Source organism: Pelophylax lessonae, assembly GCF_965119305.1.
Source record: "Pelophylax lessonae genome assembly, chromosome: 13".
NCBI lineage: Eukaryota > Metazoa > Chordata > Amphibia > Anura > Ranidae > Pelophylax > Pelophylax lessonae.
Window position 1 is genome coordinate 202,448,160 of NC_138780.1, and position 16,678 is coordinate 202,464,837.

Below are 16,678 nucleotides of genomic sequence, written 5' to 3' on the forward strand. Positions count from 1 at the left end.
GACTCTGTAGAATGTAAAGAGAAATTACAACAAATACATGATTACATTAATAAATTGGGTAAGGAGACCCAAAAGAAAAAAAATAAGAAATTTCAGAGGGACATTAAAGATTATGGAGAGGGAAAAGTATACAATTGACATAGACAAGATAACAGAGAAGGTAGTATCTAGAGAATCATCAGACACTGAATAATAACAATATACTGTAAGGAGAAATTAAAAGAACCACATGTAGCACCTGTCCTAAACAGGGCTGCTAATAAATTTAGCTTTGCTAGGTGGTAGCTAGCCTGGCTAATTTGTAGACTTTGTGATCATTGGATTTTCTTCCTAGGCCTGGTTTAGTTGTGTTTTCTCCCTTTTGTCAATAAGGGGCACTGTTACCTTTGGCATTAGTGTGATGAATTACAATGAGTTACGAATATGTATACTTTTCTCAGCCAATCATACTGGTCGCTGAGCATGCTGGGAGAAGGTATGTATTCGGAGGAAGTCAGGTGGTCTTTGTGCTTTCCACCCAGACTCTGTCTGGGTGGGTGTGTGAGGAACAGCTACTGCTGGGTAGGCCTGAAGCCTGAGGCCTAGCCATGTGCTCATGGTTCTGCAAGGGAGAGCCTGATCACTACTTGGAAGCATGAAGGAAAAGATGGACACCTGAGATGAAGTACGAGAGGTTACTCTGCCATGAACCAGGGAACCATGGAGAGCCTGGGAAAGCGTCAAGATGGAATCATCCAGAGAGTTCCTGCACCTTCCGTGAGTTGGATGTTGTTGCTATAGGAGACAGTTTATGCTACAAAGTACAAATTGCTGGTTCCAGCCTAAAGGCTAATTTTCTGTACTGCTGTCAACCTTTTCTACATTTTTGTCTAAAGAGTCTGCCAATCTGCTGTTTTTGACTAAGGTTGTCCTGTGCCCTACCCCTCTCTCCCACATTTTTCCTGTTGTGAGAAATAAACTTCTCTTTGTTCAAGCATAAAAGTGACTGGTGCCCATCTTTCTACCTTATATACCACCCACCATGCCTAGTAACCTGCACCCAGAGGAGGAATGTCGACCTTCCCTATCTCTGGGGGTCACCACCAGGAGGTTGGGGGGAGCGCTACACACAAAATCACAATCTCAAACTAGAACCCCAAATATAATGTTACAGTTCATAACAGATATGAGCCATTGAGACAAAAACATACACATAACAGACCACATGAAACCTCTTATCCCAGGAATTATTCCCCACCATATAGACAGAGGATGAACCATACTCATGGCAATAAAGACAATATAGAGGGGATTTTTATGGCAGAGGTTGTGGAGGCCCCATGGAAAGGGGAAATGAGAGCAAGAGGCAGATGATATTATCATGATCCCACCCCCATACAGGAGTTCTGCATAAGAAGGGAGGAACATGAAAAATGGGCATGGTCCCCCAGAGAGCAGGGGCTCAGTCCAAGAAGGGAGGAACATTGAGTACAACCATGGCCCCCCAGAAATGTAAGAGAAGAGGGTGTAGACGGGGCAAGGGGGAAAGGAAAAAGGGAGACTTAGGTTTGGGCATCGTCAATCTCAGCAGGCCCTCATTTTCGGAGGAGGAAATTAAGGTACTTGAACTGTGGTTGAAATTCGCCCCACCAAAAAACTTCAATAAATTTGAGGCATATATGGACCTGCAGAAGTTCATTAGGAAGTTAAACATAACAAAGTATTATGCCAACAAAAAGGACAACCAGGTAGAATCGGATTCAGTGTATATACATAGTGGACTGAAAAAAAAAATCTATGTTTAACCCCAAATTCATTAATAACCAATGTTTAGATGTCTTTAAAGTTATGATGGAACACGGAATATAAAATATTATTATTAATTCTTTGAGGTGGGATGAGAATATTAAACATGGTATAGAGGAATTAGAAAAAAATGTAAGATATAGTAATTAGGCCGTCTGAAAGGGGGGGGGGGTGTTTCTTGATATAGATGATTATTACAGTGAATTAAATAGATTAATAAATAAAAATACATATGGGAAATTTAAAAGTGATCATACCAATAAATTAAAAGCAGAATTAACTAAAATAATGAAGAAGGCTCATAGAGAGGGCATTCTAGATAAGAGAGAAACCAAGTGCCTCATCCCAGAAGCCCCCAAAATACATCAGATATATCAGATCCCAAACATTCAATATTCTCCAGGACAGGGGATTATCTAAGTTTATTTTTTACAAGCCATTGCAAGAGATTTCCCTTCTTATATTAAGGATAGTAAGTAACTTATTAACCTAATAAAAGGAGAAATAGTAAATGACAAATGTATATTGGCCAGTGTCAATGTAAATTCTCTTTATACGAACAGTAAGCAAAAGCTATAGAGTGGGCATTAAAAACAATAAAACAAATCTGGAGGTGAAACAGATGGAGTTCATTTTGGAAACTCTAAAATTAGCCATGCAAGGGAGTTAATTTTGGGAAAACAATGAATTCTATGCACAGAAAAAAGGGAGTTGCCATGGGAGCTAAATATGCTCCCACAGTTGCTAATATTTTTATGAGCAAGTGGGAGGAGGAAGATATTTTTAGGAATTCCAAGAAAGAGCTAAAGATGTTCAAAAGATATTTTGACAATATATTAATTTTGTGGGAGGGTACAGAGGAAACATTAAAGGAATTTTTAGATAATATGAATGTCAATAGATATGGTATTACATTATCAGGTTCCTATCATAACAAATTGGTAAATTTTCTAGATCTAATTATTTTTGTGCTGGGGTGAACCTTTACACATGCACACATTTTAAGGATAGTGACCGGAATGTGAACATTCCGGTCAAAAGTGGACATCATTCCAAATGGCTTAATGGTATCCCTAAGGGACAGATGATGCGCATTAAAAAAAAAAAAAAACTGTAATCTAGATCAGGGCTGTGATAAGCAAACAGGAATACTGATTGAAAGATTTGAAGAAAAAAGGTATAAGAGAGACAATAGTAAGAACAAAATAACAAGTTAATAGTATGGAAAGAGATGAATTGCTAAAAAAAATAGGGAAATGAAAAATTAGTTTTAGCATAGTGTTTAATAGGCAATATAGACTGAAGGAAAAAGGAATAAAGAAACACTGGCCCATATTAACCACTTAAGCCGCAGCCCTATTTCGGACACTTTTTGTTTACAAGTTAAAACCAGTATTTTTTCCTAGAAAACTACTTAGAACCCCCAAACATTATATATATTTTTTTAGCAAAGACTCTGGAGAATAAAATGTCGGTCATTGCAAAATTTTTTGTCACGCGGTATTTGCGCAGCGGTCTTTAAAACGCCATTTTTTTGGAAAAAATTTGAAAAATCACATTTCACTGCATTTAAAAAATACTAAACAGTAAAGTTAGCCCATTTTTTTGTATATTGTGAAAGATGATGTCACGCCGAGTAAATAGATACCCAACATGTTACGGTTTAAAATTGCGCCCCCCCCCCCTGGGATGGGGACAAACTACGGTCAATAGAGATCTCAATCTGCGACGCTTTAAATTTATTTAACGGTTACCAGTTTAGAGTTAGAGTGCAGCTCTTTTTTTTTTAATTATTGCCCACGCTCTGGTGATTGCGGCGATACCTCACATGTGTGGTTTGAACAGCGATTTCATTCGCGGCTCGACTTGCGTATACGTTTTTTTTTTGTGTGCGAGCTAACGGTGACGGGGGCGGCTAAATTTTTTTTTTTCCTATTTATTTTTTCTTTTTTTTTAACTTTATTACAGGTTTTTAAAAAAAAATAAATAAATCTGATCACTTTTATTGCTGTCACAAGCAATGTAAACATCCCTTGTGACACCAATATGTAGTGACAGGTACACTTTATGGAGGGATCGAGGGTCTAAAAGACCCTAGACCCCTCCACTACACTTACCTGTATGCAAAACGCCGAAAACGGCATTTTTGCATACAGCCGTTTTTCAAATCTGCCGCCTTTTGCAGCACAGTAACCCGGAAGTGACGTCATGAACGCCGCCTCCGGGTTACGTCATCGGAGACCCGATCGATGCCATTTCCGGCATTCATCCGGACTCTATCCAGCCAGCGGACGTGCCGGCTGGGTGCTCGGGGCTCCCGGTGGGACGGGAGCCCCGAGCAAAGCCACGGAAGGCGGCGGGAGGGGGGGGACGTCCCCTCCCGCCCCCCGGGTAACGATCGAGGGGCTCCCAAGCCGCTTCGGTCATTACCGACGGAAAGCCGACCGTTGGCTTCAAACCACGGTACCAGGATGATGTCTCTAGCTAGAGGCATCATCCCGGTATAAGCCCGCAAAGTTTACCGACGTAGCCCTACGTCGATATGCGGTAAGTGGTTAAAAAAGGATCCTATATTGTTGTCAGAATGTTTATACTGCTCTGATAAACAGTGTTTATTTATGAAAATAAGCAAAGATCTATAATTAGGGAGATTCTCAACTTATTTCCATAAATCAACAAAAACTCGAGATTTTTTATTGGCGCTAACTTGAAGACAAGATGAATACAATTTTGTGCAAAAATATATATATTTATTAAATAAAAATCAGTGCAGAATAATGTTAAAATATAACTGGTAATAAACACAAAATGTGGAACAAAATTCAATAATATGTAGCACACAGGTAATGTGAGAAATAGACAGCGACCAACCGAATTAACCTGTCTAACAGTATGCGTTAAAAGCAGGGGTTTAGTTGCACACATTTGCAAATACATCTGATGTATAAACTGCTGCAGTAGTGCACTCACTCACTGCAATAATTTTAATCACTACTGCAGCAGTGCAGTCAGTGGCAGCAAAACTGCTAGAAACAAGCTAGACAACAGATAGACAGTGGATTGGAGTCAGTGGACTACAACTGCAATGATTTTAATCACTACTGCAGTCAGTGCAAAACCGCTAGAAAAAAAGCTAGACAGTGGGTTGGAGTGGACACTAGTACTACTACACTTTTCAATACTTCCAGTTAAGTAGAACAATATTATACTGCAGAAAAGCAGAACATTTCTGAATATTCATGTTCACCTGCTAAACCGCTTCTGTTTTTTTCATATAATGCTGCCACTTCATTAACATGCTCACTTGGTACAGGAGGAGAGGAGGACAGAGGAGTAGAGAGAGAAAAGTATCTTCTAGCATTGGAAGCAAATCTTTTGTAGCGTGCCTCTTTTTCTTTCCACCACTGAAGAGGATCACCATTTCTGTCAATTACTGGTTCCTTCAAATAGAGATGAAGTTCATCATCCAGGCTCATTATTGCAGATTCAGAAGAATCCATCTGCATGAAGCCCCAATAAAACACTGAAAATGTCATAATGAATTCGACCACAATGAAGAAGATTCTATTCTGTTCACTGTCGTTGTGTTGGTATTCACCATCACTGGAGGTGAGGAGCAGATACTTAATGGGTTGAATTGCTTCTGATGGGACAGCAATATTTGTCAGCAATATCTTCATATAGAAATATGAATATTTAATCCTATTTTACAGTGGGAGACTTAGACTGTTATAGACAATTGCCATGAAGTCTGACTCCTAGATAATGTGTGTATTCCATGTCCCTGCATACCAGACAGGCTTCCCTATTGTTTGTGTATTGAAATGGAATGTGTATTGTGTTAAAGTTTACCTGTCTCATTGTCTCATTGTCTCGCATTGTATATCTTTGTGTACACTGTATGGGAGTGTAAAACTCTGTTTTCATTGGATTGTGAATTTTAGGACCTGTCTTCAACAAGGTCTACCTGGGCGGTAACCTTGTTGGGGAAAACTGTATAAAAGTCTGTTTCTTTTTCAATAAAGTTGAGTTATACTTCACCCTCAATCTAGAGTCCTGTCTCTCATTGGGGGAATATGCCCCAAGGGATTGCTATGTCCTCCATACTCCCTTGGATAATCACTAAGCTCTTGTAAGAGGTTGTGTAAGAGCTTGTTCTGCTGCACTCTCTGGGGAAAGAGAGGTTCACCCACGGGAACCTGGAGCCTTGTCGTAGGTCCAGGGTGGGTAGGAGATGGCTAGACCCTAACCAAGCTGCGGCGTTTCGTGGGGTCTGAAGTGGTTACGTTGTCTGGTGGAGTGCTTGGAGCCCTCGGGAAGCACTAGGAGCATCCGTCAACGGAGATACCCAGTCGGGGTGGGGTTGATCCGTTACATTGGTGGCAAGCAATGGGATGGCGTCCTAGTGTGAAGAGAAGCAGCTCAGAGATACTGGTAACGTTATGGAGCGAGCTAACACCCGTTCAGCATCCCCATATGAGGAGGAGTTTCTCTAGAGGTTGCAGCAACACTTGGCCCAACAGGATGGGCCTGTATCAGAGGAAGCCATACTGGACTGGAGAGATGTCACTGAAAAAGAAATGTGGTATGAGGCCTTAGAGGATGTGCAGTGGAGGTGGAGAGAGAGAGCCTTCCTAGCGAAGAACAGCGGTTACAGGTATACGTTGCCCTGCGGTTACCTTTCCTAGGAGAGCAACCCCTGGATGAGTGGGCGATGGAGCTGTGGGACCTAATTTGGAAGGAGTCATGGCTGGATGAAGCTTACCGGGCACTAAAGTGGTACACCACCCGGCGTGACCACTGAATGGATTGGGAACTGGAGCAGGACTGCCAACGCCTTCTCTGCTCCATTCCACCCCAATCTACCCTGCAAGCAGAGCCGTAGTTCTGGGTGGCAGATCCAGACCCACAACCCTTAAGTTGGAGAGACATTACAGACTGGTGGTACTGTGAAGACCTACCGATTGCAGGTGGAGATGGGACCGAGGTCTCTCTACCGGCCCTACAGGGAGGCTGGGCAGCCGGCCCGGAGCCCCAGCTACAGCTGGACTACCAACGCCAGCTCAGGAAGCACTAGGAGCATCCGTCAACAACCCGGTCGGGGTGCCAGTTGATCCGTTACGGTTGTCTTTTTGTACATTTTTCTGTTTTTCCAGCATGCTGCTCTTTCAGATTATAAAAATGTTGTTTTGGACTTGTCTTTTCGGCAGGAACCTCTTGCACCTCCTGTTGAATATCTTCTGTCTGCCATTGTTTTGCCTTGGCCAATACATCATCAGAAGAGAAAGCATGGTTATTGTATCAAGGATTCAAAAGACTTGCCAGCACAACATTTTTAATCTCTTCATGCTTCTCAAAACATATATCAATCAAAGCTCTCTGGCTTGGCAGACCATGATTTGAAAGTTGGAGGGTGTTGTATGCCATGACACAGAGGTCTGACATATCAGCAAGCCTCATTCCTTTCTGCATGTTTGCTCCGCTGTCTCGAGGAGCACAAGCATCACTCAGTCTTTGGTGCTTCCCCATTCTTCAAGCATGCCTAGAAACCTTTGACTACTGTACGCCCCAATGTGGGATCTTTTGTATTCAAGACCAATTGCCTTTTTTTTTCATCCGCTGTCAATGAAGTGGCATGTAAGATTCATTAGTGACTCTGTTTGTCCTCCTCCTGACCAGAAGTCAGTCATGAATAGGGATGATCGAACGGTTCGGGTCGACCATCGGTTCGACCCGAACATTGGCTGTTCGAGGTTCGGCTGAATTCTGAACTTTTTGCTGAAAAAGTTCGGAATCCGGCAACCAGAACCGACCAAAATGCAATGGGACAGGAAATGGGCTTTAAAAGCCTGTGATTGTACCAGAACCATCAGTAAAAGCCAATTGAGGGGGCAGGAGAATGCTAGGAATGTGATTGGAGTGACTAGTGGGTCCAGAGGCCAATCATTAGTGAATACGCCCCCCAGTATATAAGATAGCCCCGCCAAATTCCTAGCATTGTAATACAGGGACATGGAAGAGAGTGGAAGCAGTTCTGTTACTTCTACTTCAAAAGTGTAATTTAGCAATTATTAGTGTGAGGAAAGGGATATCTAGTGTAGTTAGGGTGCTTTTTTCCACTTTAGTTAGAATCAAAAATCTTGTTTCTGTAGGGAAAGTGTTAAGTGCCAGGGTGACCGTAGTGTAGTGTAGGGTGAACTGACTCTGACTGCTATGGCAGGGTGACCAAATCCTTCCATGTCAGGGTGACCGCTATAGAGAAAAGATCGTTTCTCTTAGGTCACTTATAGAACAGCGATATGGCTTCTCGCCTGTCAGCCTGCTTTTTGCTGCAGGCGTTTATAGGGCTTTTTTGAGGACATGTTTGGAGTCAGGCAAGACATCTGAACTTGTGTATAGGGGTATATATACACACATACTTATATGTATATATACACCTACACATATATAGGTGTGAAAGTAGCAGAACCCTATGCTTGCGCTAATTAAATAATTAACAGGCATATGGCTCCGCTCCTATCACACCTATATATGTGTAAGTGTATAAATACATATAAGTATGTGTGTATATATACCCCTATACACAAGTTCAGATGTTTTGCCTGCCTCCAAAGACCCCAAAAAATGCCCAAAAAAACGCCTGCGCCAAAAAAAAACGCCCAGGTGTGTTATTGCAGGCTTTTTTTGGGGGTATTTTTTTGGGTCTTTGGAGGCAGGCATGACCTCTGTACTTCTGTATAGGGGTATATATACACACCTACACATATATAGGTGTGAAAGTAGCAGAACACTATGCTTGCGCTAATGAAATAATTAACAGGCATACGGCTCCGCTCCTATCACACCTATATATGTGTAAGTGTATAAATACATATAAGTATGTGTGTATATATACCCCTAAACAGAAATTCAGATGTTTTGCCTGCCTCCAAAGACCCCAAAAAAATGCCCAAAAAAACGCCTGCGCCAAAAAAAAACGCCTGCGCCAAAAAAAAAAAAACACCCAGGTGTGTTATTGCAGGCTATTTTTTGGGGGTCTTTGGAGGCAGGCAATACATCTGAACTTCTGTATAGGGGTATATATACACACATACTTATATGTATTTATACACTTACACATATATAGGTGTGATAGGAGCGGAGTCATATTGGTGTTAATTATTTAATTAGCGCAAGCATAGGGTTCTGCTACTTTCACACCTATATATGTGTAGGTGTATATATACACATATAAGTATGTGTGTATATATACCCCTATACACAAGTTCAGATGTTTTGCCTGCCTCCAAAGACCCCAAAAAATGCCCAAAAAAACGCCAGCTACAAAAACGCCCAGGTGTGTTTTTGCAGCAGGCGTTTTTTTGGGGCATTTTTTTGAAGTCTTTGGAGGCAGGCAAAACATCTGAACTTGTGTATAGGGGTATATATACACACATCCTTATATGTATTTATACACCTACACATATATAGGTGTGATAGGAGAGAAGCCATATGGGTGTTAATTATTTAATTAGCGCAAGCATAGGGTTCTGCTACTTTCACACCTATATATGTGTAGGTTATATATATACACATATAAGTATGTGTGTATATATACCCCTATACACAAGTTCAGATGTTTTGCCTGCCTCCAAAGACCCCAAAAAATGCCCAAAAAAACGCTTGCTACAAAACCGGCAAGGTGTGAAAATAGCGGAGCCATTTCCCTGTTCTATATTAATTCTAATACAAACAAACTTTTTTCTGGTTCTGGACATGCTACAGAGCTGAAACTTCACAGGTGCACTTTTTAGACCCCCAGACACTAAATCCAAAGAAATCTCTTTTTTTTTTTTTTTTTAATTTTTTCAATAATTGGCTCTCTATCAAAAATGACAATTTTTAAGAACTTTTTTTTGTGATTAATAGTCCCTGGGGCATGACCTAGAACCCTAGGCACTTTTTAGGGGCATTTATTGGGTTTTAGGGCTTCAAAATGGTGTTTTTTGATTACCCAAGTTCGGGTCCCATTGATTTCAATGGGGTTCTGAAATCCGGGCCGAACTTTCGGGAAGTTCGGGTGTTCTGGTCGAACCGAACTTTTGAAAAGTTCGATCATCCCTAGTCATGAATGAGAATGAGTTGCCAGCATTCTCTGGTTGCAGCATAGCCTTTACTTTCTCAACTACCTTTTGGTGAATCTTTCCCAGCATTTCGGTTCGATAATACTTCTCACTCTTCAGTGTATACCTTGGCTCAAATATGGACATCAACCACTTAAATCCTGAGTCAGACACCATTGTAAATGGCTGGTTATCAGTGACCATCATCTCTGTGATTACTCTGTCCAGCTGTTGGGATCTTCCATCTGAATCTAGACAGTGACATCTGTTTTTTTTTTCTGAAACATATCTATTATTGTGTAAAAATCACATTGATATTCATTTAGTTTTTTCTGTGCTGCGTGATATAATTCAATATGATGAACTGTTAGATGGGCCCAAAGATTTTTTGCAGTTACTGATCCCATGCTTATATTGTTTGTGCATGTGTGTCACACTGCTGCTTTTCCTGGAGATGGTTGAGACGAGAAATAGTCCCAGACCCCACTTTTACTTTTTCTGTCTTCATCCATCTCCATTGCCATTTGAAAGAGACAATAAGGTTAAAAAAATGGCTGGCTGGCTGCTGGCACCCTGCCCTGCTGTGGGTGGCATGCTGGCATCCTGTTGTGGGTCGGTGGCTGACGCCTGGCAGTGTGGGTGGCTTGCTGGCACCCTGTTGTGGGTCAGTGGCTGACGCCTGGCAGTGTGGGTGGCTGGCTGTCACCCTGTTGTGGGTCAGTGGCTGACACCTGGCAGTGTGGGTGGCTTGCTGGCACCCTGTTGTGGGGTGGCTGGCTGCTGTCACCCTGTTGTGGGTCAGTGACTAACGCCTGGCAGTGTGGGTGGCTGGCTGGCACCCTGTTGTGGGTCGGTGGCTGACGCCTGGCAGTGTGGGTGGTTTGCTGGTACCCTGTTGTGGATCAGTGGCTGAAGCCATGCAGTGTGAGTGGCTTGCTGGCACCCTGTTGTGGGGTGATTGGTTGCTGTCCCCCTGTTGTGGGTCAGTGGCTGACGCCTGGCAGTGTGGGTGGCTGGCTGGCACCCTGTTGTGGGTCGGTGGCCGACACCTGGCAGTGTGGGTGGTTTGCTGGCACCATGTTGTAGGTCGGTGGCTGACGCCTGGCAGTGTGGGTGGCTTGCTGGCACCCTGTTGTGGGTAGCTGGCTTTCTTAACGTTCTTCCAGTTCGAGCGGTGCTTTTACCTATGTTTGACTCAATTCCCATGGGTGGATCAGTTTTTCACAAGAAACCAAGAAATTGTTCTGCCACCCTTTGGGGTACTAACTTGCGTCCTTTAGACATGGGAGAGGTCACCCTGTGGCTTAGTTGGTTAAAGCGCATGTCTAATAAACAGGGAATCTCCTGAGTTTGACTCTCAGCAGTGCTTTCCTTTGGTTCTAGGAATCTCTCAGATATTGTGAAATTACATCTAAAAGCTAGAGCTTCCTTCAGCGTTCAGAATGCCTGTTCATCCTTTTTCAAAAATAGACAAAGGGAAACGTGCCTCATCTAGGACGATTGTGGCATGGATTGTCTGGGCCATCCGACAGGCTCACAGAGCCGAGGTCTTGGCTCCTTTGGGGATGGTGACCACTTACTCGACAAGGAGTGTGCCCACATCCTGGGCGGCTTTGCAGCATGTGGTTCTCAGTGTAATCAGTAGGGTGACCTTGCGGTCCCTGATCAATACATATATGGCTCATTATTGTGTAGAGCCGGCCTCTTTATCTTCTGTTAATTTTTGGTTTACAAATCCTGTCGGTGGGCAGTGTCAATTAAACTCTTATCTTTTGTTCTGCAATTGCCCATCTGGGTGTATATGGATAGTTATTTCCCATACGTATGCTGCCATGGAGTCTTACAGGAAAATGGAAAATTTCCTATCAAATAGTTACTGTTATTTTCCTTTCCTGATGGACTCCTCCATGGCAGCAGGAGTTCCCACCCAGAGTCATGAGTAGGCTATTTACGGAACGCGGTCTCTGGCTCAGAGCAAAGATTTATGAGAGTGGGGTCCTATAGGGGAGGAGTGGAGGTGGGGTTAACCCATACGTATGCTGCCATGGAGTCCATCAGGAAAGGAAAATTACGGTAAGTAATTGATAGGAAATTTTCGCATGTTCCTGTGCAATTCATGGTGTGAACCAGCCCTGAGTCCTGGAGTCTAGTGCCGGAACAAATACCAGCACTTCGCTCCACTAAATTTTCTGGCAGGGGGCACTAAGTTGGGCACCTGCGGCAATTGTCCCTATCTCTTTCTGGGTGCCTAGGGTCCCAGGCACCATGATTGCCCCCCTCTGCCTGCATCTCTTTGATTTGGGGGGGGAGAGGATATGTTGTATGTGCTGGGGTGACTGATTTCATACCCAAACCCCCGGTTCTAGCACAAATTCTCCCCTCCTTTAGTGGCCCTAGCATATATCCTCTCCCCTTGAAGTCATTCCAAGTATAGTTCTTTGTTGCCTGCCCCCCCCCCCCCCTTCTTAGTCACTGCGTCCGCTTTCCCTGCAAAGTCTAATGTAAGGCTCTGTTCACATATATACAAACTGAATGTGTTTTAAACCACATCCGATTTGCATGACATGTAAACCGGCAGCTTTTTCTATACATGTATGCAGTGCAGCGGCAGTGCGGATTCACTGCAAATTTAAAAAAAGAGTCCTGTGCATTTTCTGATCACTGCAGTGCGATTTAAATGCAAATTCCAGGCTCATTGCCTTCTATGAGAATGCATCTTAATTGCACATCTCATCAGTTTGAAACACAAATTTGATCCATACCAGGCCCTTTCAGGTCTGATATGGATTTTAAGCAGAACTCCAATCCAAAATGTAAAAAAAAATGGTGTGGGGGTCCCCCAAAATCCATACCAGACCCTTATCTGAGCATGCAGCCCTCAACATAAGCCTGGCTGGTGGTTGTGGGGCCTCCAGACCCCCCCCCCCCCCCCACACACACGCACACATTGTACTTCTACTCATTCACCAAAAAAAGTGTCAAAAGGAAATAAAAACACAGACACAGTTTTATGACAATGCCTTTTAAAAAAAACAATGTCCCCCTGGTTTAGATCCAGCATCAATCACAATGAACGCAGCCAGGCTGCATGCTCGGATAAGGGTCTAGTATCAATCATGCCATTTTTTACCACTTTCCGCCTGCCCTATAGGCGATTGACAGCGGGAAAGTGGTTGATCATTGATTACCAGTGCAGACCCTCGGGGGGGGGGGGTGGGGGTGCCACTAGAACCACCAGGGATACCCACCCATGACCCCAGGGATGCCCACCCATGACCCCAGGGATGCCCACTATGGCCACCAGGGATGCCCACCAGTGCCCTCCCCATCAGTGCTGCCCGCCAGTGCCCTCCCCATCAGTACTGCCCACCAGTTTCCATCATTGCCATCTATCAGTGTCGCTCACCAGTGCCCATTATTGCCCACCAGTGCCGCCTATCAGTGCCCATTAGTGCTGCCTGTCAGTGCCGATCAGTGCCCACCAGTGCCGCCTTTCAGTGCCCACCAGTGCCGCCTTTCAGTGCCCACCAGTGCTGCCTATCAGTGCCCATCAGTGCCACCTATCAGTGCCCATCAATGCCGCCTATCAGTGCCCACCAATGCTGCATATCAGTGCCGCATATCAGTGCCACCCCATCAGTGCCACCTCTTCAGTGCCTTTCAGTGCAGCCTCATCAGTGCTCATCAGTGCAGGAAAACAACTTATTTATTTACAAAATTATATAACATAAACAAAAAAACTTTTTTTTTCAAACTTTTTGGTCTTTTTTTTTTTTATTTGTTTTGCAAAAAAGAAAAAAACTTGTGGTGATCAAATACCACCAAAAGAAAGCTCTATTTGTGGGGGGAAAATTACATAAATTTGGTGTAGGTACAGTGTTGCATGACCGCGCAATTGTCATTCAAAATGCAACAGCGCTAAAAGCTGAAAATTGGCCTGGGCAGGAAGGGGGTGAAAGCGCCCGGTATGGAAGTGGTTAAAAAACATCTTGGCCTGACCTAAGGGTCTGGTATGGATTTGGGGGGGACCACAGGCCGTTTTTTTAAAACATTTTGAAGTGGGGTTCCCCTTAAACTCCATACCAGAACCAAAAGGGCCTGGTATGGATTGGGGGGGGGGGGGGGGGGATACCAACTCCATTTTTGTCACAATATTTTCTTGCCGGCAATGTTTTTTTTTTTTTCTTACATTCAGTTGTTAGCGGGGAACACCGCTAACAGCTGATGTCATCTATTGTAAGGACGTGGTAGCTGGTTTCCCGACCCGCTCTGTGTGTGGAGACACAGCTGTCAGGTCCCCATGCATCTCTATGGGGGAATCGGATGGGAACTGACCATCTGTCTGTTCTCATCCGATCCCATCCGCTGGATGGAAAATAGGGTTTCCATCCGTCCAGATTTATCGGATCGGATGTCAGCGGACATGTCTCCGCTGACATCCGATGCCCCATAGAGATACATGAGGCATCCATTCAGATCCACCAAAAAACGGACAGGCGGATCTGAACGGTCTGCCTGTGTGAAAGGGGCCTTTAGCTTTGACAAAAAAAAACCTTGGAAGCTAATTGGTTTCTATGCACAGCTGCAGCAGATTTTGTACTCTCCAGTTTTATTAAATCTCCCCCAAAGTATTATCTTATGTCTAGTTTTTGTTACTATTCACCATATATGCTAAATTGTGTTACTATATTACCATTGTTAATCCATTTCTATGCTTACTTTGTTACCAGCCATATCAGTTGACAAAAGTTTCCCTTTACTAATTGGTTCAGCTCCTGCTTTCTTTGATATAATACTGCTACTGTGTACTAAGTATTATTTTCAGTGACTGTCTATGATATTGCATGCTTTGTACACTCACCCTGGTGTGTCAGAGGGGCTGAATTTTTAAAGAGGTAAAGAGGACTACACATATATAGTTTCTTTTTTATTTTATTGTATTTTGCACATATCACAGTGCTGCATATTTTGTATGTTTATTGATTTGAAGGATTTGGTATATTGTCTTTTGCCAGCAGCTGTATAAGTTTGGTTTAGCGCTCACTTCACAATTTTTTCAGTAAAGAACAGAGAACCCATCCGAACCAGCGGCTGATATGGGGGTAGCGCTATATAAGTTTCTGTTTACGGTTTTATAAAGTGATCTGATGTAAATGATTCCAAAAAAGAGAAATGAGTTCCATTCATGTAGAGAATAGTTACATTCATTCCTGGGGGAGAAATTCATTTTCTTCGGGTAACATTCTTCTACAGATTGTGGAATACTCACCTGACAGACAGTTCCTGCCCCCACCTGGCATCTGGAATAAGAAATAATCAGACACTGAGGACACTGATCCTGTCTGGGAACAATCTGGGGGGTCCTCATTTCAGGGATCTGATGGAAGCTCTGACAACAACCCGAATAGAGGAATTACAGTGAGTATAACAGGACTGACTGAGACAATCATATTCTGGGACAGTTTTATATCTAAACCACATAAATTATATGGAAATATGATGATGTCATCAAAATCCATCTTAAGGCTCCATAAATATCCAATCTCAGACAAATTTTGAATTCTTGGATCTTATCACACTCTGTTATCAGCAATGAAATCATCTTCTCTTAACCCCTTCTCACCCACCCCTATATACTGTATAAAGGTCCATCCAGCTTGTTCCCAGTGCTGGGGGGGGGGGGGGTGGTGTTTATGATCATTTAAACTTTACATCTGCACCCCACTCTGAGGACGGATTGGATCTTTATCACTCTTGTTGGTACTTGGTTAACCCTTTCACTGCCATCACAGCTATATTGGTGCAGTGAATAGATGAAAATAAATCTGTAGCCACGGGTTTGTTTTTATTTGTGCTGCAGCATGCTTAGATTCCTAAAGAAGTGATCTGAATGGTTGGACAGTCACCTGACCATTTATACATGTGTGTGTGTAGAGATGGGCCAAACCATTCCCTGTTCGGTTCACAGCAGAACTTTCGAACATCGCAAAAGTATGCAAGTAAGCATGCAAGTAATTGGACATACAATGGTTATGGGGTCCGGGTACTGCCCTGGGGGACATGTATCAATGAAAAAAAAGTTTGTAAAAAACATAATTTTTAAATGAGAAGTGATTTACTGATGTTTTTTTTTCCCAAAAAAGTTTTATTGAAAATTTTTCAATTTAACAAGGAAAATACAATAAGTATTGTAAACCTTCTCATGCATAAATTATGCAATAAACTACTGTTTGAGTAACACAATAAACAAGGTAAGTTAACATGTTGTGTGCCAGAGAAAAAGTAAAATACCAAGCATGTGTAGAAGCATCAACATTGGCATTCTATAAAGGTCAGGTTGTTAGAATCTCATGTGTTCTTGTAGTCAGAGAGATATTATATTGGCATTGTCAGTAATAGTGCACACTAGGGTTGGAATTGCATATCTTCTTGTGGATGTTATATGTTTAAAGCCTCAGAATCTTATAGTCTCGTTAGCTTAAGCACTATCACCGGGATGGTGGTGTATGGCACACATTTTGGGGAGATAGATTTTGAACACTCTATCGTATATCTAAAAAGAATGAATCTCTAACGTCACGCGATAATATGATCAAAGTATGAATGAGGACATATTACTGCATGAGAAACTGTAAAAACTGAGAGTTTTCCTCTCTGGGGAGGAGAATGGACTTCTCCTCTGTTAGTATAGTAAGGGCTAGAAAAGGAAGGAAAGGGGGACAACAAAAAAAAAAAAAAAAAGGGGGGGGGAGGGGGAAGAGGGGTGTAGGGATGCTTCGGTCTCTGTCCCC

General features: G+C 42.9%; 1 protein-coding gene across 4 annotated transcripts in view; it reads left to right on the top strand.

The window, feature by feature from the left end:
• Positions 1–15,309, top strand: part of LOC309569503 (NACHT, LRR and PYD domains-containing protein 3-like) — a gene marked incomplete at its 3' end in the record, with an annotated part of 98,148 nt that extends 82,839 nt beyond the window's left edge. For all 4 annotated transcript variants that reach the window (XM_082275365.1, XM_082275366.1, XM_082275367.1 and 1 more), the window contains one exon: positions 15,141–15,309. In XM_082275365.1, coding sequence (XP_082131491.1) covers positions 15,141–15,309 — 169 coding nt within the window. The remainder of the gene's footprint in view (positions 1–15,140) is intronic.
• Between the last annotated feature and the right edge of the window lie 1,369 nt (positions 15,310–16,678).